Source organism: Neopsephotus bourkii, unplaced genomic scaffold (assembly GCF_033783945.1).
Source record: "Neopsephotus bourkii isolate Nb327-2 ecotype Australia unplaced genomic scaffold, CSIRO-AGI_Nbou_v1 NB_1768, whole genome shotgun sequence".
Classification (NCBI taxonomy): domain Eukaryota; kingdom Metazoa; phylum Chordata; class Aves; order Psittaciformes; family Psittacidae; genus Neopsephotus; species Neopsephotus bourkii.
The window spans coordinates 3,276,725-3,303,656 of record NW_026902242.1 but is presented as its reverse complement, the minus strand read 5'-3'; the positions used below and the strand labels follow the sequence as shown (position 1 = coordinate 3,303,656).

At 40.4% G+C, this 26,932-nt stretch overlaps 1 protein-coding gene across 1 annotated transcript in view; it reads left to right on the top strand.

The window, feature by feature from the left end:
• Nucleotides 1-1,319: 1,319 nt before the first annotated feature.
• AGL (amylo-alpha-1, 6-glucosidase, 4-alpha-glucanotransferase) overlaps nucleotides 1,320-26,932 on the top strand; it is a 36,445-nt gene continuing 10,832 nt past the window's right edge. Inside the window, exons 1-24 of the mRNA XM_061379130.1 lie at nucleotides 1,320-1,403; nucleotides 1,783-1,932; nucleotides 4,158-4,368; nucleotides 5,256-5,422; nucleotides 5,870-6,073; nucleotides 10,265-10,446; nucleotides 10,677-10,788; nucleotides 11,093-11,213; nucleotides 11,393-11,495; nucleotides 11,587-11,684; nucleotides 12,224-12,363; nucleotides 15,167-15,354; nucleotides 16,830-16,953; nucleotides 17,522-17,685; nucleotides 18,173-18,274; nucleotides 18,587-18,739; nucleotides 18,820-18,970; nucleotides 20,314-20,438; nucleotides 20,543-20,655; nucleotides 20,780-20,914; nucleotides 21,403-21,533; nucleotides 22,523-22,659; nucleotides 24,192-24,325; nucleotides 25,454-25,629. Of these exons, the coding sequence (XP_061235114.1) occupies nucleotides 1,851-1,932; nucleotides 4,158-4,368; nucleotides 5,256-5,422; nucleotides 5,870-6,073; nucleotides 10,265-10,446; nucleotides 10,677-10,788; nucleotides 11,093-11,213; nucleotides 11,393-11,495; nucleotides 11,587-11,684; nucleotides 12,224-12,363; nucleotides 15,167-15,354; nucleotides 16,830-16,953; nucleotides 17,522-17,685; nucleotides 18,173-18,274; nucleotides 18,587-18,739; nucleotides 18,820-18,970; nucleotides 20,314-20,438; nucleotides 20,543-20,655; nucleotides 20,780-20,914; nucleotides 21,403-21,533; nucleotides 22,523-22,659; nucleotides 24,192-24,325; nucleotides 25,454-25,629 (3,253 nt within the window). The 5' untranslated portion in view covers nucleotides 1,320-1,403; nucleotides 1,783-1,850. The remainder of the gene's footprint in view (nucleotides 1,404-1,782; nucleotides 1,933-4,157; nucleotides 4,369-5,255; nucleotides 5,423-5,869; nucleotides 6,074-10,264; nucleotides 10,447-10,676; nucleotides 10,789-11,092; nucleotides 11,214-11,392; nucleotides 11,496-11,586; nucleotides 11,685-12,223; nucleotides 12,364-15,166; nucleotides 15,355-16,829; nucleotides 16,954-17,521; nucleotides 17,686-18,172; nucleotides 18,275-18,586; nucleotides 18,740-18,819; nucleotides 18,971-20,313; nucleotides 20,439-20,542; nucleotides 20,656-20,779; nucleotides 20,915-21,402; nucleotides 21,534-22,522; nucleotides 22,660-24,191; nucleotides 24,326-25,453; nucleotides 25,630-26,932) is intronic.

Below are 26,932 nucleotides of genomic sequence, written 5' to 3'. Positions count from 1 at the left end.
CACAGAATAGTTAGGGTTGGAAAGGACCTTAAGATCATCCAGTTCCAACCCCCCTGCCATGGGCAGGGACACCTCTCACTAAAGCATCTCACCCAAGGCTCTGTCCAACCTGGCCTTGAACACCACCAGGGATGGAGCATTCACAACTTCCCTGGGCAACCCATTCCAGTGCCTCACCACCCTTACAGTAAAGAAATTCCTCCTTATATTCGACCCTAAATGCATCGTAATCAGGTGAACACATTGCAGTAAGACACAATTATAAGGCTATGCACGGGATGACTGGAAGTAAAACAGTTGTCTGAATTGTTTTCCAGGCTCCTCCCAAGTCCACCAAATACTTTGAAAATAAAAAAGCAATAAAGAGTATAATGCCACCGTGGCTGTAAATTGAGAAGCACTTTGTTGGTGGTATTGTTTTATTTTAGGTAGTTCTAGGCAATAAAAACAAATTGACCTTCTGAAGCTGCAAGGGTGGGTGATCTTTGCAGTGTGGTGCAGTCAATGACTTAGGTGGTGGGAGGCCTGGAGCAACCCTTCCAGGTATTCTGCAACACAAAGCAATGGGAACGGCTGCCTGGTGACCAGGATGCTCCAAAATAAAGGAGGGTGGGTTTTGAGGTCTGGAGTGGTGCTTGTGTTTAAAACCGCTTTATCTCTTGCTCAGAGACAGATCCCCGCAGCCCCTTTCCACGCCCTATATATAGCACTTAAACGGTGGTTGACACCATGTTTGTTCTGCAGCGCAGCCTATCAGACAGAAGCCGGCCGCTGTGTGCCCGCAGCGCGGCCCCGGATGGGCCGCGGAAGCCCCTTGGAGCGGCGTTTCCACCGCCGTAAGGAGCCACTGCAGGCACCGTTTAAAACCACGTTTTCCTCAGCGGAACGCCCTTTAAATCACACAGAGCGTTGGCCCGAGTCCCCGATGGTGGGCGGCCCCTCACGCCGTGGTGGGGGCTATGGCTGTAAACGCAGGGGCTGGCGATCGGCTCCCTCCGCGTCCTGGTGCGTTCCGAGGCCCGGCTGGCAGAGAGCTCAGCCCGCCCGCAGCCGCACCGGGAACCGGGGTCGCTCCTGAGGTAACTCTTCCCTCGGGGCGCGCTTCCCGCAGGGGGGCGGGCTCAAGCCGGCCTGGCCCAGCCCCGCATCGCTGCCGGGGCGGGCCCTGGGCTCTCGCGGGAGCTGCGCAGGCACCGCCCGCCTCCGTGCGCGTACGCGGCGGAACCGATAAAGTTTGTGTCAAGAAAAGCGAGGAAAAGGTCCGGAAAAAGAGTGGTCCCGCTGCGGGCGTGTGCGCGAGTGCCTGCCCGGGCCCGCACCCGAACCGCCGCTGCCCCCGCCCCGCCCCGGCTCCTCTCGGCCTCGGCGGGGAGCTGCGCCTCCGCCGCTCCGCGGGCCCGCTCGTGAGTATGGAGGGGCAGCGAGGCGGGCGCCGCTCCGCGCAGACAGCGCGGCGGTGAGGGACCCGGCAGTACCGGGGCGGGCGAGCGCAGTGACAGGTGTCAGCCCTGCCCCCCCGAGGCTCTGGCTGCGGGCCGGGCCGCGCTGTGGGACGCGGAGCGCACCCGAGGTGCTGCCGGCGGCGGTGCCAGGGCAGGGCTGGGCGCCTCCTGACAGCTCCCTCGCACCCTTCTCCCTGCCCTGCAGCGCCTCGTCCCTGCGCTCCCCCAGCGCCGGGGAACATGTAAGCGGGAGCGGCGGCGTGAGGCGTGCCCAGCGGCCGCCGTCTCCCGGGGGTCGCCGCTGACCTGTGCGGGTTTTGTTTGTGTTTCCTTATGGCAGGGCTTGCTTTTCCGTCCCCGAAGTGAGTTTGCCGGTGCGGGAGGAGCTTCGGGCAGCCGGCCACAGCCATGCCGGGCGGTAAGGAGACGCGGCTGCTGCACCTCGGCGAGATGGAGAAGCTGGACAAGACTCTCTTCAGGCTGGAGCAAGGTAGGTCGGGGCAAGTGGCCTCCTCAAACACTGCCTGCATCTCCTCCTTCTCCTCGCGGGGTGTCCCCGGGACCGTGAGCTCACCACCGCCTCGGGCAGCAGTGGGAAGGGGAGCTCAGCCTGCGGACTGGGTGCCGGTCTCCCGGGAATGAAGTGGAAAGCATTTCTAATGTACTGACGTGACTCCAAAAAGCCTTTATTAATCTAATGTTGATCTGCAGTGTGTTATGTTGCACCCATTATAATTTTGAAATATGTCAATAATGCTAATACCTTGCAAATCTGAGGTAACGTTTCAGAATATGGGCTCTTCAGATCCTCCTGAATCTTAAGTTGCCTGTCAGATGTCTTAGAGCTGTGCTGTGTTAGTGTTCCGGCTGCCTGCTTGTAAGAACTTAATGGTCTCTCTCTCTGGAAGTGTTCTTAAGTCTATTTGGAAACACACACCCCCAAAACCCTCTAAAAAACAAAACCAAACAAGAAACATCCCCACTAGTTGGTCCACCATTATGCTGCTCAACAAATTCAGACTATAAAGCTAAAGCCATCTCTAGAAACCTTCTTTAATGATGCAACGATTCTTACTCATGAAATTTTGTGGGGTTTATTACTTCATTTTACTGATCTAGGAGCCTAATATCAAAGTGACTTAGTGAAGGGGTAAGATTTTCGCTCTTAGGAGTAGAGGCTTCAACTGTATGGATTTCAAAGTTCCCTGACAGTCTGAGCTAAGGAAATGTCAGTAATGAAGATGTGCAGAGTTGACCCTAACCTCTCTTTTTAACTCACTGTGGGAGTTTTGTTGAAAGGAGTCGCACATTGCATGGCTATCAAAGTGCTCTGCTGGTGGCAGTCACTGAGAGGGCAGAGCTAGTTTTAACCACAGCATTCCTGATGTCAGTGTAACTGTTACAGGAAATAAGATATCAATGGCATATACCCCTGTCTTCTAATTTTAGTAATCGCTGCAATGAAATGTCAGGACAGTGCTGGGGAGAGGCTACTGAGCCTTCCAAAAGTGATTTTTTTGTTAAGATTTTTTTTTCCTCTGTAAATGAGCTTCGTCTTATCTGACAGACATAAAGATCCTAAAACCACTGCTTTACACAGTGGGATTTGGTGCAGTGCTGATTATGTTAGTAAGAGGAACTGTGAGCTTGGTGAGACTTCCGTTTAAATGTATTCAGACATTGAACTCTGAACCCATGAACTGCTCTTTTTCAATTTAAGATAGTGGAACTTGCCATTGCTCAGGGTTTTTTAAACTTTATAATTAGTTGTGTATTAAGAACTTTCTCTTTTTGCAAATCCTCAGGTTTCTTTTACTCCCAGTTTTGTAGACTGCTCCAGCTAGTAGGTGTTTCACTACAGTTAACTACATGGCTGGCATGTAATGTAGTAAAAGTTACTGTGCAAGCACTTACAGTCACTTGAAGGGGCCCTGTACTTAGCCATTCACACAATAGTGGCCCTCTACCTGAAGGTGGAAACTGATTCTGAAACCTATTGACTAAACTGAATAGTTCATTTCCAGCATAACAGACTACATGATGGGTTTAGTTCCTAATAGTTTAACTTAATTTTGTCCCCAACATGAGTATCTTCAGCCTAAATACTGCTCTTTCGATGTGTGTGTGACCTGCAGCAAGTATGCAAAACCCCCTTTGGTTTCTTGAGCTCTCTGAAAGTTTAGCAACTTTTTTGTATGCTGTAGATGACACAGAAGTATATATCATTCTAAGTTTGAAAACATAAGGAATTTAGCCTTGTTTAGTGAACCCTCAATAAAGAAGGAAGGGATTTGAAATATTTTCTGTTTCAAAATGTGTTCCTAATTTTTTTTCAGATGCTTTTATGGGTCAGCTTAATATATGGACTTGGTAAACCTAAATACTTGAATACGACATAATCAAAAATCTGCATAAAAGTTTGTGTAGCCTGATGGTTGTTTTGCTGAATTTTATTTCTAAGGCTGTACATACAGCAAAGAGGAATAAATGGGGAAGGAGTTGAATAGTGCCATCCATATAAGTAAAGGACTATGTGTAACATGTACAAAGAACAATGTTAAGAAAGTAGGGAGAGGTAATGGTGCAGAATTGCACCATTCTGCAAAATTCTTGGCAGGTATGTTTGTGCCCTTTCTTCTTAATGTTATATCAAATAGTGATTTTTAACTACAGAATAGAAATATCTTCCTGATAAAGTGGTTTTTATCTCTTGAGGCTTTGAACTGCAATTCCGACTGGGCCCAACTCTTCAAGGCAAGCCTGTGACTGTGTACACAAATTATCCAGCTCCTGGAGAAGTATTTGATCGCCACAAATTCAGGACACTATCATGGCACAATCCCACAGGAAAAGAAGATGACTCTGACAAATACTGCAAGCTGGATCTCCAAATTTCTGGGTCATACCAGTACTATTTCAGTCTTGGGTAAGCGAAATTATACACTTGCAGCCAGATGCAGTCTGCTGCCTTGGTTTACTTTTTAACCTGAAGAAATCACACTTAAGAATAAAAGCATTTTTTTCATTTATTTTTCAAATTGCAACCACGGGGCCTCTCTGAATCTGCTAGTGAAAGGCAGTAGCTGTGGTGCTTATTTAATACTTTCTGATGCATAGATACTCTGGAGAATATACAGAACAGACTCTTGGTGAGTGTTGGAGAGCCAAGCCATTTTTACAAGTTTTCAAAGTCATCGGCATTCTGAGTATTTGGATGATTAATTTGTACTTTCTTCACTGACTTTGAAAGTTGTTTTCTGTCTTTCTTGAAAAAGGTTCTGGCATTCTTCCCACTCTTTATTTCCTTCTTTGTTTCAACAGGACAAGTGCAGAAGTTACACCAGTATCTGTAATGATTGTAGTCTGGTATTCTGAGTTGAGTGGTCCAATTCCCTTAAGCTTAAAAGGGCATTTATCTTGGGGTATCTTACGAAAGATGGTGCTCTAAGTGGAGATCTTTGTACAAAAGATGGGCAGTCTTGCTTTCTTTGTGTCTGTATCCCTCAAGGAGGGAGAAGTGCTCTGCCTCAGAAAATAACAAGGGCATCTCACTTTTGCAGAGAGTTTAAAGCTCTGTATCCCAATTGTACTCTTGTAAGCCTAGTACAGAGAAGATGATGCCTAAGAAATTAACATCTCTTCAGTGTCTCCTCTTCAGGTGCCCTGCAGTCCTGTTCCCCACCTCCCCCCAGCCTCTATACTGGATTACTGTGGTTTTGAAATAGTTGTGCTTGTTGCATTTTCCTTCTGAAACTGGCTGGTACAATGGATGTTTACCATACCTATGAAAATGTTTGGGTTTTTTTTCCCTAGAAATGAAAAAAGTGGTGGAGGTTACATCGTTGTGGATCCTATTTTGCGTGTCGGAGCCGATAATCATGTGTTACCTTTGGATTGTGTTACCCTCCAGACGTTCCTCGCTAAGTGTCTGGGACCGTTTCATGAATGGGAGGATAGGCTTAAAGTTGCAAAAGAAACAGGTAATGATCAGACATGTATTAAAGGATATACTTTTATCTTCTGATCAAACCCCAGAGGTACACTGAAGAGCTTCAGTGGGAACAGCTCATTTGTTCTTCAGTTTATAGACTAAATATTTCCCACTAGATTCAATTCAGTTAACAGATTCAGTGAAATGTTTAAAATATTTGAGGAGGTGTAAAAATTCAGGGATTTCCTAAGATGGGAAACCTCTCTTGTTTTATTGTTTTGATTTCAGGTAGACTTGGAAGTTTGTAGAACTGAGAGGGTCATTTAAAGCTGGTGTTACACAGAATTTCAAGGGGAAGATTTAGATCACTTTACACTGGTTATTCCAATCCCTAGCTTTAAGTACATGTTATAACTGTGATTTATTATGCTGCTTTCAATTAACATTGGATGAAATCAGTTTTTCTTACTAAATAATCTGCTTTTTTAATATGTAGGTTACAACATGATTCATTTTACGCCACTGCAAAAGCTTGGACTGTCGAGATCATGTTATTCGCTGGCTGATCAATTAGAAGTAAATCCTGAATTTTCAAGCCCTAATAAACAGTGCACTTGGAGTGATATAGGAGCTCTTGTGGAAAAGCTGAAAACTGAATGGAATATGCTTTGTGTCACAGATGTAGTCTACAATCATACTGGTAGGATTTTTTTGTGTGTATTTAATAACCAGAGTGGTCCTATAATGGTATTTAATTATTTACCTTAACTTCACCCCCTTGAACCCATCTTTTAGTAGCTGTTTTAAGCAACTTACTTGTCTCTGCCTTTGAATGTCTCAAATCCAGGACAACTCTCTATAATTATAACTGATATGTCTCTGTAACAGTGTAAAAGAATTTATTATTGTTAGTGAAAGAATGAATAGAGCCCTTCTTAAGAGAGAATTAATGAGCTGTTCGTCTGTCTGTATTTTTATGGTATGGTTATTTTTATGATCTGCAGTGTGCAGTTCCCACATAAATGAATGGTATCTGCAGTATGAATTTTTTGGTGAACATGAACTGAGTACTCTCTTGCTAGACAGCAGATTATTCTTGTAGCTGCTTAAAAGTAACTGTCCAAATTTGGATCTAGCATGCAGACAACAAACAGTAGGGACAAGAGAATGGGATTAAGTAATGGAGAAAACGTTACAGCTCAGTTTATGTGTGTGTGACATAGCTTTGTGGGGTTTTTTTGGGGGGGGGGGAGAGGTTAAGCATATATAAGCCAATGCACTGAAGGCTTTACTTCACTGCTTGAGGAGCAGTGGGTTTTCTTCATTGTGATCTGATAAAACTTAGTATTTCATCATTTGTAGTTTTGCTAATTACTTGGATAAGTTCACTTTGATTATGTTTATAATGCACTTGTCATTTTACACTGCAATCCTAAAGATCATACTTTTTCATAGCAGAGTACAACAAATAGTTATGTATGTTTATGTTGCAGTCCTTTGAGGCTTAAAAAAAACCTAGTAAGAGAGACCTGTGAATTTGAAATTTGCTTTAGTTGCTTTAGTTCTTTGGTGGTGACTGCTGCCCAGTATTCTTATCAGTCTGTAATGCAGAGTGGGTCCTGTGTTTGCCATATCTGTTTGCTGAGAAGTTACTAAGTATAGTTATTGGCTCTGTGTCTGAGGGAATTTTAAATCAGTTAAACATGAGGGCTTTTAAACATCCACCCAGTTTCATATCAAAAACTTCTTGCATTTCACCAACTGGGAAGTCCAGTTTTGTTCACATGTGCTTGAGATCCTGTCATCTTTTCACTGTGTATATATGCATGCTGTCAAGGAGAATGTTTTTGTGGACAGGAATACCTAACTATTAGACTCCAAAATATGTTTGAGAAGAAAAATGTCACTTTATTTGGCTACATTTGTAGAAGGGCTTTTTCAGGTTACATTCAGAGTTTGAAGTAACCTTCATTGGGATGGATGATTTATTTGTACTATGGTAAAAGGATGTTTAGGTGTTTAGAAGTCTTCTAACAGGACAGCAATATGTCCAGGTCCTGACTTAACATCATTAAGGAAGCTCTACTTTGATGCCTTAGTTTGCTGCTTTCACACTTTTAAATTCCTATTTCCCGGCCACCTTTGTTATGTAGAATCAAAACCTCTTGATTTACAACTGACTCCAAGCTTAAACACCAAATTTGGTATAAACAGAAGCATATGCTGAGAAATGTGTCAGTAAGCAATGATGTTGTATATGCCTATAGAGCTTTTGGGGGGGTCTTCTGAAATAAGAAAATAGGCAAGTAGTTTTGGGGGTTCTTTTTGTCTGAATCTCGATTAGGTGGAAGTTTAGCTTTGCTTTTGTTTGGTTTTACTGAACAGCAATTTCTAGGAGTTAAATTAGTTCATCCCTGCACATTAGAGTGGTTTAATTATCCCCATTTGAATGGAAAAGACACAAAATGTGTAGGCAGTTACTTAGAGCAGATGATGGATACTTGCACATTGTTATTAATTCTGCAGAGTGTCTGCATTAAAGCTTAAGTTGTCTCGCAGTAAATCCTCTAATGCTGGTAATTCTCACAGCTCATGACCCCTCAGCTTACAGTGGCTGTATCTGTTGGTAGTCCCTGCTTTCTAGCTGAGACCACTGTATAAAAGTGAGAGTGTTTCCTCTCTGTTCCTGCTGCAAGTCAGGCAGCTCACTCTCAGCATTAAGCAGTTAAGGTGCTAGATTTTCACACTGGAGTGGAGAAAAGGCTGTGTGCACAGTGGAAATCAGTGGGAGTCAGGCTTTGATGGTAATGTGTCTTCTAGGCTCTAGTGAAAGCCAGCATCTGTGGCCTGGCTTGAAAATGAAAGTCAGTGCATGTACTAACGTTAAATATAGATGCACCTTTTGGCATGTTACCCTGCGTAGCATAGATAAACTTGCAAACCCTGGCTGGTAACTGGGTAGATGTATCCTTTTAGGGCTGCCATTTCATTTGGGGTGTTCAAAGACCCTCGCATAAGAAATACTGTGTTTGCTGGCATTTAATTTTCACCAGGAGACAGAAAAAGGAATGTCGCTTGGGTGTTCTTCTGAGCTTTCAGTGGCTATAACGAATCACATGAAGTAATAAAAATGGACTAAAATAAATTGTATCTTGCTTTATCTTTCAGAAGAGGTTGCTACTGTATAATTGGACTTTAACACTTGAGCAGATCTTACTGTAAGCACTTGAATAATTGCATCAAACACCTTTTCTCAGCTTTATAAAGCAGAGGCAAAAAATGTCACCTGGGGCAATGAGCAAACTTAATTTATAAAACAATGTCCTTTGAAAAATATGAAATACAGTCATTTAAAAAATGTGAAATTATTTTCTTAAATAAGAATGCAACAGCCTGTAACAACCTGAGCTGCTTGTTGCTTTATGCAACTTTAAAATAAGTAAGGTATTTTTAGTTGTAGGTGGCATTTGAGCCAGGGTGATCTTAATTTCCACCAATGGTTTGACCTTATAAGTATGGAATTTTGCCATGCTCATGACGGTCTTGGAGACATAATGTAAGAGTGTGCTCAGAAGAGCTCGTTGTACTATAGACTGAGAAAGGATTCTCTTTTCTTTCGCTTTAACTTTTTTGTTTGAACTTCTTTGAAATAAGCAAATTTGGGGTTTAGGTGCTCATTGTTTGCTACAATTTTGACACATTAATGGCTCTTCATGTTTCCAGTATAATTTTTCCCTTGTGTGAAATAGTACTTCTGGTTTTTTTTCTGCTTTTCTAATGCAATGGACTAGTAAGATGTGTTCTATGAGAAGTGATTATCAACAAAATAATTGTAAACCCTGAGTAAAAATTGTATTTGTTCCTATGCATTCTGTGCTTTTCGCATTTAGTTTTCCAATTGCAGATATTCATCCAAAGGCATTTATAAACATTATTTTCAGCTGAACAGTGTTTAGGACACTTCCAAAAATGGAAACAAATGGATTTTTTTTCTTCCATGTCATACTTTCAAAATCAAGATCCTCCCTGCCATACTCATGCTGCTACAGGCACACTGCTGTCTATTAGAATCATAGAATCAACCAGGTTGGAAAAGTCCTTTAAGATCCTCAAGTCCAACCCTTCCACCACTAAACAATGTCAAATATTACACCCATTTTCTAGCGAAGGCTCACTGCCTTCTCCGATTTGATTCTTAATGTCCAGTGCATCTTCTGGTGCTTGTCGATACTTACAAGGGTTGTTTAGAAGATAGAACAGTAAAGTGGCATGTTTAAGCTGAACTAGTGTTCCCTTTGTGTGCACTCATCTTCCTGTGTAAGGCTTGATGGCATCGCTGCCCTCTAGTCTGCTACTTCCTATGTACACAACAGGCTCACAGCTAATCCTTTCTAAAAAGCTCATTTAACTACATTTTTCATTCACTTTTTGGGCAGTGTGTGTAGCACTCTTGTTCTCTGGCTGTAACATCTGATAGGATTAAGAATATTAAAACCCCAAAAACTTAAGTAATCTTAAATCTTGGTTTGGGATGTATGTTTAGCTTTTTTTTTAATACACAAAGAACATTTCATGGCCATTGTTTGATGTATTTCCTGCAACAAAAATGTGATTTTGGTTTTTTAGTGTTTTAGAGTTGTTGGTACTATTGCATATTTTTATGTAACTAGAAAGGTTTCTCTGTGGCCTCTGCAACTGTATTTGTTGCAAAACAACTGCTATCAGTAATGCACACTTGCATCAGACATGGAAAACCTCAGTTGAAACATGAGCTAACTGTACATGCCATAGTACCTTAACTTCTTGGTGTTAGGATGTTTGCACAAAACAACAAAGTGTTCAGTGTGTGTACTTACTTTATTTTCTTCCTCCCCTCCCTTTCTGGAATAAGCCACTAACAGTGAATGGCTCAGGATGCATCCAGAATGTGGCTATAACCTTGTAAATTCTCCTCACCTGAAGCCAGCTTGGGTCTTGGATAGAGCTCTGTGGCACTTAACCTGTATGGTGGCTGATGGAAAGTATACTGCTAAAGGGGTCCCTCCCTTGATTGAAAATGATCATCACCTGAATGTAAGTGACTGATAACTAAGTATAAGCTAATGAACACTATAAATAGCTGAATAAACCTGTAATATTTCCAAGGTTGTGGAAATGCATTGAAAATGGTGCATACTTTACAGTTATATTTAATGAAATAACTCTTTACTCCTTTTTTCCTGAACCATTCATATGAGCACTTAGCTTTCCTTAATTCTATCAATTATCAACATTATGAACTAACATGATTTTTATTCTTATAGTGTATCCGTAAAATAATATGGGAAGATGTGTATCCAAAAATTAAACTATGGGAATTTTTCCAAGTGGATGTTAACAAAGCTGTGCAGCAATTTAAAACTCTTCTAACTCAAGGTAAAGTAAGAGTATGTTGCTGAAGCATGTGGATTATGTATTTATAGTTCAAGAAACTTATAGGTAAACTTAATAGTAAGCTGGAGAACAGACTAATACCAGTTTTTGCTACATGAGCAGTCTATCATGCAGATTTAAGCAGACAAAAATGCTCTAAGGGCTAGTGAAGCCTTTGAAAACTTTGCACCCCTTCAAAGCCTTTATTTACCTGCATCTTGCTTATACTAGAAATAAGAAAGTTGTTTCTCTTAAATTCCTGTTTCTATGTTATGGTGAATACTCTTTCTTTTTATCCTATTCTTAGGCAAAATGAGCACTAAATCTGATCCAAATCAACATCTTCAAGTAGTTCAGGACCCTGATTATAGGCGGTTTGGCTGTACTGTAGATATGAATATAGCCTTGGCAACATTCATACCACACAGGTATTGTATTATTGATTACAAGTTAAAATCACAAATGAAGTTAAATTTGTAAAACCAAATAAATGGAACCATTCTCAGAAATGGGAAAAAAGATTTTTTAAATTTCTTTTAGTTATGCATAGTGTGTATTTTAAAAATAAACTATTCAAATTGCTCTCTGCTTTCCATGTCCTGAGAAGCAATGGACCAGCTGCAATAGAAGAGTGTTGTAACTGGTTTCGCAAGAGACTTGAGGAACTGAATGCTGAACAACAGAGACAAACTCATCACCATCAAGAGCAGGTCTTATAATTACTTGTGTTGTAATGCTGGATTGTTTTAAATTGCAAAGAAATCTAGGAGTTTCAATAATGCCTAATTTAATCACTTCTAGGCTGTCAATTGTCTTGTGGGCACTGTGGTTTATGAACGACTGGCTGGTGGTGGTCCTAAGCTGGGTCCTATCACTAGAAAATATCCTTTAGTTACCAGGTACATATCTATTTATTTCTTCTTAATTATCAGAATCTTCCAGGGAAAGTGACTTCAAAGTTCATTAAAAGTATACATTTATACCTATGAGTGTATGTTTTATTTCCCCATGGAAGAATGCTTCCTAATGAATTGTCTTTTTTAAGCCACAGCGGTAACTTATGTGACCAGGGCATGAAACAATACTCAGCACAATGAAGTCATACATAGTGGAAACGACTCTTGTAGGTGGAAGAGGGGTGAACTGGGAAAGCTTACACCTGTCAGGTTTGATGTACTTGATGCCATTCATGTATCTGAAGAGCTAGGGCTTTAATTGTGTGCTACCAGCTGATACCAAGATAGTGGCAGCACCTGTCTTTTCTCCTTCAGGGCATGCTACCAAACAGGAAGCTCTCCATCACTTGTAGTCTACTCTATCTGGTTTATCTGGTTTATTTAGCCAGTTCGTAGCAGATATTTTGATTTTAAAACCAACAAGTTTCAGTTTAGGTTACTTTATGCGGTTGGCTTGTTTTAATTGCCTGTCTGTTCCATAGGTATTTCACTTATCCATTCAAAGAGCTTACTGTGGAGGAAGAAGAAACTATGATACATCAACCAGATAAAGCTTGTTATTTCATGGCACATAATGGCTGGGTTATGGGAGATGATCCTCTTAGAAACTTTGCAGAACCAGGTTTGTAAAAAAAATTTGAATCATCTTACAAACCTTTTGATATTCTAGCCAACGCAGAAAGGGTTTTATTTAATGTACCTTTTTTTCCAGGTGTATTCCTGTGAAGCTGCAGAATAGCAGACAGTTTACAGCAGTTTATTTCCCATTAAGCGTACAGATCAACTGTAAGAACTGGGATTTGAGGTGCAGTTTTGCAAGATTTGAGAGGGAAATAACCAGCTTTCTGCCACTGAAATGGGGATATCCTGCCTCCCTGCTTTTGTCATTGTCTTTTCTGCTTACTTTGTACTTTGTTCCAACGCCACTGCTTGTTTGCATTTCCATAAGACAATGGCAGCGGCGGAAAGCTAATGCAATAGAAAGGTGGATAGTGTTTTACTGCATTAGCGAGCAAAAAGTGGATACTTGAAAGGGCCACTTAGTGGCAGTCAAGAGATGACCCAGTTCATCCAAATTAAGAATGCAAATTACTTGTGAAGGGAAAACAGGGTACGAAATAACCATGCACTAAAGTACTGCATTCTAACTCCTTTGGGGGCAGCACTGATACCCAGTAAAAGCAAGATTGACAACTCTAGTTTTCAGAGTAGGCATTCACTTTGTAAACTGAATCAAAGGTCAGTTTAATTCTTATCTAAGAGTTACAGTCTGCTTTAGAAGCTAACCTAATTGATGTTCCAGAGTGCTCTGGAGTTTGCAAATGCCTCACTTTTGCAAAATAATCTACAGCCCTTTCACTGGTTTTTATTTACTGTTTCATTTTTGTTTGGTTGGGTTTTTTTTAACCTGCTTCACAAGGATGAAGGCAGTACCTATGTCAAGGGTGGGTTTTGTTCAGTTGCCTTTCAGCTAATTGCCCTTTCTTCTGGCAGACTTTCCTTCAGTCTCTGGCTTTAGTTAGCATACATAATGTCTATTACTGAGTTTTCTGTCTTGGAATCATAGAAACACAGAATGGTTTGGGTTGGAAGAATCTTAAAGCTCATCCAGCTCCAACCCCCTGCCATGGGCAGGGACACTTCACACTAGAGCAGGTTGCTCCAAGCCCCTGTGTCCAACCTGGCCTTGAACACTGCCAGGGATGGGGCAGCCACAGCTTCTCTGGGCACTCTGTGCCAGCGCCTCAGCACCCTCACAGGGAAGAGCTTCTGCCTTAGATCTAACCTGAACTGCCCCTGTTTCAGTGTGAACCCATCACCCCTTGTTATATTGCTACAGTCCCTGATGAAGAGTCCCTCTCCAGTATCATTGTAGCTCCCTTCAGACACTGGAAGCTGCTCTGAGGTCTCCATGCAGCTTCTCTTCTCCAGACTGAACAGCCCCAGTTTTCACAGCCTGTCTTTGTACAAGAGGTGCTCCAGCCTCTGATCATCCTCTTAATTCGTCTACAGCTTTTTGAGTGCTTTATACTTGTGTTATATCTTTGGTTTGTGACACATGTTACTGAACCTGAGAATACATTGTGAAAATATGATACAGAAGGGTACTAATATAGGACTTGCAAAACTATTGTGGCTAGTTCTGTAAATGGCCCTTACAAAAATAATGGTGTTCATCCAAAGGAAGCTAGTTTTTTTGTCCATGTGGCTGTGTTGCCATTAGTGAAGACAGAAGGTCAGCTGTGCTTCAGTGAATGCTTTTGGAAGTTCTGGTGAGTTACAGCCCCTGCTCTTTACTTACTCGTTCACATACTCTTGTGCATCTTACATTGTGTAGGCCCAATCAGTAAGGTGTCTATAATGTGAGCTTAGGAAATCAGTGTGGCTGAAAAACCATCTCTTTGCTAACCTAGGATTACTTTTCAGCAAGTTTCCTGATCTAATTCCAGCTTCAACGACTAAAATAACTTGTGCATCAGTATAACCGTGCTGGGTATGCAGAAAGCAATGGAGTAGCTACATTCTACCCATCCTGAGTGGTGCTGACCCTGTTCATGCTTTGATCAGGTTTAGATAAGATGAATATAAATAGACCTTCAGAAGACTGATGGCTCAAATACAATTGTATTTCTCTTATGTAGGCCTGTATATTGACATTTCCATGTTTGTCCTGGATATTACATGTTGCAAACAGTGCGGGGTTTTGGTGTTTGTTTTTTAAGTGGTATTGCTGCACTGTCAAATAAGTGATTTATATAGGCCAGAAATTACTTGTTTTAGATCTGACTGATCATTTAACTCTTTGTCACAATTAAATCTCCATAAGTACATTCTTCGCAGTAAGTACATTACAGATGAACTCAAAGATTTTTTTTGTTACTGATTGCCTCAAAAAGAAGGCAGAAAATTAGTATGTGAAACTAAGTGAGATGAAGGATAACTGTTTTCATACACACAAAAGCCATTTAGGAACTTTGTCTATTTAAGTGCCCTACCGGCCTAAGTACTTTGGAAATTTGCCTTACAGCATGGTCTGCTGGTAACAGAAATGGAATTTGAAGCTGGGATTGTGGCAGTTTCAGTTCAGCTGGTATAAACAACCCAACTACTGATTCCCTTCATTTGTTTGCTGCCTTTTTCTTGGTTTTTTTTCCCCTCAAGTACAGTTTTAATGCTACTTAGAAGAATTAAAAGGAGTTTAATTTCAATTTGAAGAATTAATACCACTATAGAAGTTAACTATTCCCTTGGTGTACTCTGAAATTGTGTGTCAGTGTTGACTACGTAGACTTTGAGTTGATATGGTTATTGTTAGACTCTTTATTCTTCATCACAGTGTTCTAGGAAATGAAATCTGACATTCTGGTTTTGGTGCATGTTCTGTGCTATATGTATACACTATAATGAATTTATTTCCCTTGCAGGTTCAAATGTTTACTTGAGAAGAGAGCTCATTTGCTGGGGAGACAGTGTGAAGCTGCGTTATGGTAATAAGCCTGAAGACTGCCCCTATCTGTGGGCTCACATGAAAAAATACACTGAAATCACTGCCAAGTACTTCCATGGTGTTCGTCTTGACAACTGTCACTCAACACCCATTCATGTAGCTGAGGTATGTAAGATTAGGCATGTTTGTTGTAAAACAGGTTCTGCCTTTGAATTCACCATTGCTGTGGAATTTGCAGGATCTACACAGCAGAGTTCAGGTGTGAGTGAATCTTCCTCATAGCATAAGCAAGGTTTCTTGACTGGTGATGTTAGGTCATAGAGTGCTGTAGCTGTTGTATCTTTTACCTCTGTGCTTTAGCTGAAATACTACATATGCAGATGGACCTGGCTAAACTTTCCCTCATGTAGCTATGGACTAAGTACAGGGACTGCCAGGGTGCAGTATGTCAGTTTTAGCTGGGGTCGTTGCCAAGACATGGTTCAAAGTCTTAGTGTGTCTGTCATACATTTTTTTGCTATTGCTGAATTAATCAGGAAGAGGTTTACTTCCCAGAATTGAAAAGTTGGGAAAGAACACCTGGAAGAAGTTGTCTGGCAGGCTTATTGCTACAATTAGTGCTGCTTGTTTACTACGGTGCTGACTTCATCCAGACATTGTTCTTTGCTAGGAAATGATCTTTAAGTAGAGTTTGAGTAGTACAGCTTGTCAGTGCATAGCCTTAGCTTGGTTACAGAGCTTACCTACAGCTATGAAGAACTCTCTAAAACGAGTTGAGTTGCACACACGGGAGCTCTTAAGTGCAACCGTTTCCAAACTTCTGCCATTCTTTCTTTTATTGTTACTGGGTTTGGAATGGTAACTTTGAAAGCTAAAACTGAAGTCTTTACAAGTATTGCTTTTATCCAACCTTTGTCTTTCCATTTCGAGCTAAAGTTTTGTTTCAAACCAAAGTTGTAATTAGCTTTAACTCTTTAAAAGAATTTCCTAGAATGAATTGTAAAATACAAATGTGCTTTTATCTATCTTAACTGTTAGGAATTTCTTTAATGAACAGCGTATATGAGTTACATAAGTTTGGTTACTGTTCATGTTCATGATTGCATGTATATAGCTGACAATGGATGCCTTGCATTAAAAATGTATTATGATCTATAGGAGATGCTAGCAACAGCCAGATCAGTCAGACCTAATCTTTATGTGGTAGCTGAACTCTTCACGGGCAGTGAGTACATTGACAATATTTTTGTCAACCGCCTGGGAATTACCAGCCTGATCAGAGGTACAATAAGCAGATGGAAATGATGTAGGATTGTCATGTATGGTTTGGGGTTTTTAATGTGAAACTAACATTGGTATGCCTTTTTTTTTTTCCTTACATATCCATGTTCTTTGCTTATGCAATTACCTTTTCTTCATTTTCTATTTAACTTGCCTGTGTTTTATGCTACTTCTTGATTTTTGCTTATGTTTGTGTGTCCTCTTCTATGTAACAACTTTTTTGTTCCATAATTTTGCCTGTTTATCTTTGCTGCATGGCATTTTCCTCTTGTCCACTCCCTGCCTAGCTTTGAAACTTGTCCTTTTTTGTATCTACCTTTCCCCCCTTTCTGTGGCTTTTTTGGCTGTGCTTTTTGCAGTACATGCTGGACACAGCTAGGAAATTGCGAGCCAATTTGTATGTAGTGGCTGAGCTGTTCACAGGAAATGAGGAGCTGGACAATATCTTTGTGAATAGGCTGGGCATTACCTCCTTAATAAGAGGTAGGCTTGCTGTGTGTGTGCTGTGTTCCCAACAAGAGATTATAGATGACATACATGCTTGTTCCAAGGAAAGGTTGCTTCTGCATTATGCAGTATGAATTTCATACTCTGTGCACCCAGAAGTACATTTTTTGTATTGTGACTTCCTTGTTACTTCAGCAGAAAATACAGTACTAGCTGTAAAAGAAGACATCCTGCATCAGTTTACAGAAGGTTAAATATTTCCCTCTTATTCTAGTGAGGGAAGAGGTTGTAGCACAGTTCTGCTGTGCAGGTACTGCATCGTGTCTGATTTCTGTCACATCAGTTTCTTAAAGCCTGTGAGGAACAGTTTCAGATCTTTTTTCTCCCTTTTCCCCCTTAGCTTTCGCTACCTTAATCTATGACACTGAATAGCTCAACAACTCCCGGATTGCATATTCACACTGGAGCATACAGTTGTATGCAATTTTTGTTGGTTTTTTTTAATGATTGAACACAACTGTGAAGTGCTGCATTAACATCTTTCTGCATGTTTTACTCCATGGTAGTTACTCTTATGCAAATATCTACCTGTTTTGTTCTTTAGAGGCAATGACTGCTTATAATAGCCATGAAGAGGGAAGGTTAGTTTATCGTTTTGGAGGTGAACCCGTTGGCTCTTTTGTTCAGCCGCATTTGAGGCCTTTGATGCCAGCTATTGCTCATGCACTCTTTATGGATATAACCCATGATAATGAATGTCCAATTCAGGTGAGCACCTAAACAAAACCCCAGAGTATATAGAGAATGTTTTCTGATTTGCTGTGCTTGAGCCGTGGGAGGGCTTGGTATAAGCTGAATGTTTTTCCTGAGTAATATTGAGGGAAAATGTGTTTCAGTTCTTCAGCTTGTCATGCAGGGAATAGAATTTTATCACAACTCCCTCTGGTGCTCAGGATTTTTTCTTTTAAGGGAAAAAGTGTGTAAAGGTACTTCATGAGCTGGTTTGATTCTTTCATTTCAGCCACTGTAAGTGGTTCTGTTTCTGCTTCTTAACCTGTTCTCCTAAGTCAGTCTACAGGAGAGAATGGGAGTGTGGTGGGAACTGAAGTGCTTATTTTTTGTGGGTTTCTCTCAAGTTGTTTTTGTTAATGCATTTGTAATTAGTTTTACTCCTCTTTTAAACTGAGAAGATATTCTGCATGCTAAATTGGGAGGGGTGAATTATGTCTTTGTTCCACTGTGTTTTTTAATGTAGCACCGATCCGCATATGATGCCCTTCCCAGCGCAATGATTGTTTCCATGGCGTGCTGTGCTACAGGAAGCACCAAAGGCTATGACGAACTAGTACCACACCAGGTATGTGTCTGCAGTTGAACTCCTCAGTTCTTTTTAAATATGTAAGCTTTGTTCTTGTCCTAGGATAAACTTTTATGCTGTTTATTTGTTAGTTAACTAGGTGGTGTTACTTTGGATCACCTGATTTCATACAAAATTTGAATTGATTATATAGAATCGGCCAGGTTGGAAAAGACCTTTAAGATTGTCAAGTCCAGCCATTACCACAGCACTGCCAAGCCTACCACTAAAGCATGTCACCCCCAGCTGTTTGTTTGTTGTTTTGTTTTTCCAGAGTATCTGATATTTGCTTAAATCTTGATTTCTCTACAGATCTCTGTGGTATCTGAAGAGAGGTTTTATGCAAAATGGAATCCAGCAGCACACCTGGCTTCTGGTGAAGTTAACTTCCAAACGGGAATTCTAGCAGGAAGGCTGGCTATGAACAGGCTGCATCAGGAGCTGGGGGCTAAAGGCTTTAATCAGGCAAGAAGTGAGAGTACCACTGTGATTTCTCTATCTTCCTGTTGTGAGTGAGCACAGTTGCAATGGTCTGTCTTTTCTAGGTGTATGTAGACCAAGTTGATGAAGATATAGTGGCAGTGACAAGGCATTGCCCTAACACACACCAGTCTGTTGTGGCTGTAAGTCGAACTGCCTTCAGGGATCCTAAAACTTCATTCTACAGTAAAGAAGTACCTGAAATGTGTATCCCAGGTAATCAGATTTCTTTTCAAGAGATGGCAGGCATACAAAAAATTCAAGTTATTCTCATTCCATACTTTTAATACTGATTTCATGTGTTTCAGGTTGAGAATTTTCAGTATATAACACTCTTTTCATATGTACCAACATGCATCCACCAGAAGTGGTTAAGGAAACCATAAGAAGCTTACCTTGCTTAGGGTTTTCAAAGGCATTCATGTTGAGTCTGCTTTCTCTTAGAAGCTCCCCATAAGGGTGTGCTTTTTTTTTGCTGTCTTGTTTGTGAGCTGGTAAGAAATAGTTAACAGCAAGAAAGTTAGCTGTACAGAGCTGGGGCAGGGACTGCTATTAAGTACTATACTGTGAAGGCTAAAATATCATATTGGTAAGTCATTGATGTTCAGCTTCCTTGTATATGGATTTTTGTAGTTTTAAAATACATATTAATAAGAAACAATTTTGTAGTGCATAAGCTAATGTAGAGATAATATTAATATTATGTATGTATTACCTACATATGCAAAGTATTTACTAAATAGCAGGAAATTATAACAACTTCTATACACTACCTGAACACATTTCTGAAGAGAAGTTTTCCAAACTGGCTTTTTAAGTATATTCAGTTCTCTGTGAGCATGTGCCTGTTTTAGTCACATTACATGTTAAGACATTTACAAGCAACTGCAAGACCTGTATACCTTAGTTTGTAGTTTACTGAAAGCATAGACAAAATTGGATCATTAGAATAATAATGGTAGCTGTTACACTTTGAAGATAAAAATAGGATCCCAGACTGGTTTGGGTTGGAAAGAATCTTAAAGCTCATCCAGTTCCAACCCCTGCCACAGGCAGGGACACCTTCCACTAGAGTAGGTTGCTCCAAGCCCCTGTGTCCAACCTGGCCTTGGACACTGCCAGGGATGGGGCAGCCACAGCTTCTCTGGGCACCCTGTGCCAGTGCTTCAGCACCCTCACAGGGAAGAACTTCTGCTTTAGATCCATCCATCTGTAGCTGCAGTTTGGAAACCTTTCTTATGGCTTCTCCTATAAGATAATAGAGACTAACAAACCAGTAGAAGTCAGTTTGTAATTCACTAACTGGGGACTGATTTTATGGTTCAGTTATGAAATAACAAAACTTTGCAACAGTGAGTGTGTAGTGAGTGTTTATAGGATATTTAAAACACTTCCTCACATCTGCTTGTTCTTTAGCTGTATAACAGAGACTTGTATTTTCAATATTTGATGGTTTCATTCTGAGTATTTAGGGATTTAGTTTTAGATTTTGCTTCATGTTTCAAAAGAACCCCTTTTCAAGTATCTTAACAGCTACAATATGATTTAACTTTTCTTAGGAAAAATAGAAGAAGTAGTACTTGAGGCTCGGACAATTGAGAGAAGTGCAAGTCCTTACAAAAAAGATGAACGTTTTGTAAATGGATTGCCTAATTTCACAGTGGAACTCAGAGAGCACATCCAGGTAGCCTCCTTCGCCTATGTTCTCATGTAATACTTTGTCATTTGTGTTATTTTACCTTAGAAAAGACATTGAATTTCTGTCGCAAATGTGTTCTCTTTTCAAAGATCAAGGACAGTAAAATCATAAAGCAAGCAGGAACCGCCATAAAAGGGCCAAATGAATTTGTTCAAGAAATAGAGTTTGAAAAACTGACCCCAGGAAGTGTAATAGTGTTCAGGTATGTTGTTATAGCTGTGCAACGGCTCTGTTAGTGAACAGAATGATGGGCTGCTTTGCTTTGAGACTTGGGAATAGTTATTTGAAGTGCTCAATTTCTCCAAGTTATGTATTTGTTTTTACAGAGTTAGTCTTGACCCAAAGGCACAAGAGGCTGTTGGTGTACTCCGCAATCACTTGATCCAGTTCAGCCCTCACTTTAAATCTGGAAGTCTTCCTGATGATCATTCAGCACCCATATTAAATACGTTGTTTTCCTCGTGAGTATGCTTTCAGTTTCTAAAGTAGAACCAAGAGAACTACGCTTGGGAGCAAAGAACACTCTGTAAACTCAGTGAGGATTTTGTTGTTGTTGCTCTTGCGGGTAGATTTGGATTGTCAGAAGGCAATAAAAACTCTGATTCTTTTGTATATAATACAAGTAGGGTTAATACTTCAAAACTTCCTGAGCTTTTCTGTTCAGGTTCTGTATAATTGCTGCTTAAAGTGGACATGCTACATGGAGCGCTTGTCAGCATTGGGGTTTGACTGTTCACGGTTTGTACTTAATACTGTGTTTCTAAATAAATAGTGAAACAACAAAGCAGAGCATCTCAAAATTTAGGATCTTAATTTGCAGGATGAAGTGATGAGTTATTTTGATTGAATTCTGAAGCTAGCATTGTTTGTGAAATCCTCTTCTGTGTTTCCCTACTGATGCTGCTCTTTGGGTTTAGACTTGTTTTTGTTTTCTCCACTGTTTTTTCAGTATTGCATCTAAACTGACTTTGGCTGACCTAAATCAAGTGCTGTATAGATGTGAGGCAGAAGAGCAAGAGGATGGTGGAGGTTGTTATAATATACCAAACTGGTCATCACTGAAGTATGCAGGCCTCCAAGGTAATAGTTTCAGCCTTCTTTTTTCTGTCAAGTTAAAAAACCATCACATACAGCTGCCCAGTCTAGCTCAGACCTTAATGCTGGTTTATGACTAGTGCCATTGTTTGGGTAAAGAACATAAGTGAGGGTTTTTTTTTCTGCTTGATCATGCTACTAATCGGAGCTGTACCCAGAAAAATCATATACTAAACCAAACCAAAGCTCCTCTCTCTTGATACTCTGGGCTGCAAAATGAAATTTCAGGATGTGTTTTAACCCCAATGCCATTATTTTTACAATAAAACCAAAATACATATCTCTCCAGTGAAAAGTCACATTAATGAAACTCAGCATTACTAAATTCTGAGCACTGCTGACCACTTCTCAAATGTATGAATTGCACCGTGCTAGTTATTCCACAACTTTCATTACTGTGTATGATGCTTCGAAACTATTACTGAGTTGTATCCTACCTCATTGTGCAGACCAAGAGAATGCAGTTAAATTCACTTAGAGCAGAGAATCATAGAATCACTTGGGTTGGAAAAGCCCTTTTAGCTCATCCAGTCCAACCGTTCCCAACACTGCCAAGGCCACCACTAACCCATGGCACTGAGGGCATCATCTCCATGGTGTGTGAACACTTGCAGGGATGGTGATTCCAGCACTGCCATGGGCAGCCTGTTCCAATGCCTGACTACCCTCTGAGGAAGGAATTGTTCCTCAGCTCCATCCAAACCTGCACTGGTGCAGCTTGAGGCTGTTTCTTCTTGTCCTGTCACTTGCTACCTGGGAGCAGAGACCTCACTACGACCTCCTGTCAGGCAGTTGTAGAGAGTGATAAGGTCCCCCATGAGCCTTCTCTGCTCCAGACTCCAGGTTCCTCAGCCATTCCCCATCACACTTGTGCTCCAGACCATCTGTTGCGCTGTGTACCTTTTCTTCCTGAATTGTACTTGCTATTTGTGATAACAGCATCTTTTAATACAGAGTTCGGTTTGTATCTTAAGGGTTAATGTCCGTGATGGCAGACATTAGACCAAAGAATGATTTGGGTCATCCATTTTGTGACAACTTAAGATCTGGTGACTGGATGATTGATTATGTCAGTAATCGCCTGATTTCACGCGCAGGAGCCTGTGGAGAAGTGAGTAAAAATACTTGCTTGGTGACCTTGGGTTTTTAAATGACTAGTTTGTTTCCTTTTCAGTTGCTGCTCTGTTCTGAACTTCAGTCTGTCTGTAACACCTTTTGTCTAGGCAAGTTCTTGTAGGACTTCCAGGACACCATTTTTCTTCCCTCTCTTCAATCCTGTTTAAGAACAAACTGCAAAAGGAAAGTGAAAACTACCTAGGGCATGGAGAAGTGGATAGCTCTGGTGGAAAGGCTTGCAGGGTCCTTCCCTGTTTATTACTTTTCCTCACATAAAAATGAAGTAACTGTTATTTTTTCAAGTACTTTCAAAAGAGGGCCTGAATACCAAGGTGTACATTATTATGATAGAGTTACTGTAAGATGGCACAGTCAATCACTGAGAAAACAGGGATTACTGAGATTCAGCTTACCTGTATGCAGTCCTTTCCTTTCTTTGTCATATTTGATTTTCCTGCATGGCAATGACTTTGGTTCACAAGATGAGCTGATCTGAATAACTTCCATAATGAATATAATAATAAAGGCTTTAGCATTCTTACTTCATTTTGTTCCTGAAGTCAAGTGTAAGAAAGCAGGAGAATGGATAAAGCAGCTGATGTACTGAAGTGAATGTTGAATTTGACTTCACAGACAGAGCCTTTATAGAACGGAAGTTGCTCTGATACTTGCCAAATTTACTGCTCCTCAAAGACTATTGCTTATTTGTTCCTGTGTAGTTTTTGAGTTCTTTTGTAGTCTTACTCTGTTTTGCAAGAAAATATAAAGTACCTATAGCGATAGGTACTTTCCCTTCCTGATTTCCAGGTTACAAGAACAATGTCATCATGTAATACATTGACACTTACTTTCTTCATCTGCAAGGTTTGAATCTTGAGTAACTTCCTAGTAGGTTGTCACGATGCTTTTTTAACAGGAGAAATACTTCCGATGTGTTGAACACTTTACAGTGACACAGAGGAGGTGAAGCTCCAGAATCTTGAGCCCTAGGCCCAGATCTGCAGTAATTTTTCACTAGTGGCTGTAAATAATTCAGCCTTCTGATATTTTTTCTATCCCTGTCTCAAGCTTCATCTCTTCAACCTTGTCTTTATAAGCAATGAGAAACCCTTCCCATGGGTTGCAATGATGCTTTCCAAGTTGCAGCTTTCCTTTGCTGCTCAGTTTTGATAATGTCTTCGTGGTATTTGGGGTTTTTCCTACAAGACTAGCAAAATATAATCTCTTTCTATAGTTGGTGATTTTGCCCATTTATGACATCATAAATATAGTACAGATTTTTCCCTACTACTTCAGGAGCAGGAGGGTGCAGCAGTTCTACCACAAATATCTGTCATGGACAGCTTTGAAGATGCAAATGGCTGCATGCTGGTGGTGGTGTTACTAACAGAAGAGGATCTCATTTTTGTGGTAGCCAAGCATGACTTGGGTGTAATAAATATACACGTACTTCAGCTAGCTGGATCCTGAAAGCACTGGTTTTGAACCCTAGTGTTATCAAGTTCTAATTATCTTGTATTTTAATAGGTTGGTAAATGGTTGAAAGCCATGTTTGTCTACCTAAAGAGAATTCCACGTTACCTCATCCCATGTTACTTTGATGCCATATTAGTGGGTGCATACACAACGCTTCTGGATGTGGGATGGCGTCAGATGTCTAGGTATGCTGGGCAGATCAGAGCTGTAGAGGTACCTGCACATATTTGCACCTTTTCAGTTTTATCTGCTGGAGAATGTGATTTAAATCTCTTCATACTTGTCCAGTGTCAAAGGGTAAAATGGGTAATGAATATCAAATCCATCTTTTGGATGGCTGAGGGTCTGCATAGCTATACAGGGCTTAAATTTGTAACCCCTGTTGGCGGTGTGCAGCAGGAGGAGGAAGCCTTAAGCCAGCATTTCTTTGCCAAGCTTCAGAAACCTTTTCTTTTTTTTTTTTTTGCTGTAATTTTAGTACAACAGCAATGATTCCTGAACTTTAGGGAAAGAAGAAGATAATCAGATTGTCCTCGGGCTGTTGCTTTGTTCAACGTTTCTAACACTGCTGAATAGCCTTCGTTATCTGAGTACTTTTCTTACTTCTTCAAACAACTGTTTAATTTTCAGCATCTGCTTCTCTTTTCTTATTTGGAAAGGGAAGGGAGATGGATTTAATGGAGGCTTTATTAGCTATGAGTGCTCTGAGCAAGTCAGGTTTGGGGTGTTTTAAATACAGATGTTAAAATGGGACTAGAATTTGGTGTGGCAGCGAACTCCTGTGCAAAGGAGTATATTCCATGAAAAAATGTTTGGGCCTGGACTTGTCAGGAACACAGGCTGCATTAATTTGGACAGTGTTCACTGATCTATACATTTTTATGGATTATAATATATATTAATATGTGGTGATCTTTCTTAAAAAAAACAAACAGGTTTGACAGGAGCTCTTGTTCATGGTAAAATATCTTTCCTCATTTTTGAGGTCTGAGGTCTCTATGAAGGCATCATGTAAACCAAGCTTTTGGTTTTGCCCTTTTCCCTAGGAATATTTGACATCAATACTCCTTCTGCCATTGTTAAATTAAATTTTAAGGCTAATATTGGGCATCCATTTTTTGGGGAAAAATTTGATTTGCAAACTGAATCTTATGTACTGCAAAATAGAAATATTAACCCACTGTTAGTTTATCATATTCATTATACTTACATTTTGTGCTTACAGTAGTTATTGGTAAATGAAAAAGGATAGATTTTATAGATTGATGTTGCTGAGCATGAATTTATTTTAATTGAATTATGTTGCATTGCAGCTTTGTGCAGAATGGATCAACATTTGTGAAACACCTTTCCTTGGGCTCAATCCAGATGTGTGGCATAGGAAGATACTCCTGCCTGCCAGATCTGTCTCCTTCCTTGCGTGATGTTCCCTATAGACTGAATGAGATTACAAATGTGAAAGAGCAGTGTTGTGTTTCCTTGGCAGCTGGTAAGTGAGGACAACATTAAAAGTCTTCCAGAATAGTTCAGCTGTCCTTAGTAACTGCATTTAAAAATGTCTCCATATGTCAGCAACCAGGAACTGAATGTAGGTATAAAACGTAAGCAGCAGTTTTACTTGCCTTTTCCCTCGGTTTCCACTTTAAAACTATGGGAGCTTTGTCTAGTGGTACTACTCTGAGAAACCCATTTTGTTACTGCTATTGGGGGATGGGAGATGGAGCTTATAAACACTTTATTTAGTGGATATAGATAAAAATACCTTTCTTTATCATACATGGAGATCCATAAGTATGTTCTCTCCTTCCAGGAGACTTGCTTGAGAAAGAATAGACTTGGTGTGATAGGCTTTAGTTTATCTTGCTTTAAACATGGATTTAAAAACTGAATTGTAATGAAGTACAAGGATGAATTCATTTTTCACAAGTTCTCAGAGGAAAAGAGCCTTTAGCAGAGCAAAACGCCTGATCTGAAACTCTCCAAAAGGAAAGAGCATAAAAGCAGTCAGCAAATAGTGTTTATAGCTCCTAATGTTCAGCCAGCATCTTGCAATCTCTGAACTGGGCACTTTCCTATGTCCAGAGTATTATCTTCTGTGTTTAGTGGCCTAAAATGAATTCAGTTTTGTTCTGAGCTGGCCCATTCCTTTTCTGCAACCACAGAAACTTTTCACATCCCCAGAGTCTGTGGCATCTGTATCAATGGGGTGTTTATTTCTTCCTTTCTGCCATCTGTCATAGAATTTTACTGTTTCTAGTTTCTGGGTTTTAGTTACATTCCATCTGCTTGCTTTAGTGTTACCTAGCAGGAAAAGAGGCACAGTGTTCCCTTAAACTGGTCATGAAGATTAATTACACCAAAGGGTTTGAATTTACGTATTCCCTTTGCATACTCAGTGGTAGTTGTATCTGAGATTTTAAACTTGTACATGGATTGTCATTCTCAAGTGTTCTTGTCATGTACTGTAAAATCCACAAGTGTGGAGGCAGAATTTGAGTGTTAGCAAATACTTTGGACAAGTTAGGTGAGGGAAGTTAAAACATTCTGTTAAGCATGCACCAAAGGCTGCTGGTTTGAGACTTCACCAAGTGGAATTTTTTTGTCCTGTAAGTTAAACTTTCAGGTTAATAAATGGAAGTAAACACAAGGATGGACCCTCCTGTTGTACATATGAAGATGTATCAGTCAAAATCATAAATTAGGTATTATAAGTCTGCAATAAGTTGTAGTCCTAGAAGCTGCTGGAAAAGAGAAGCAGGATTCCTTTTATACTGGCTGAGAACAGTTTTGGC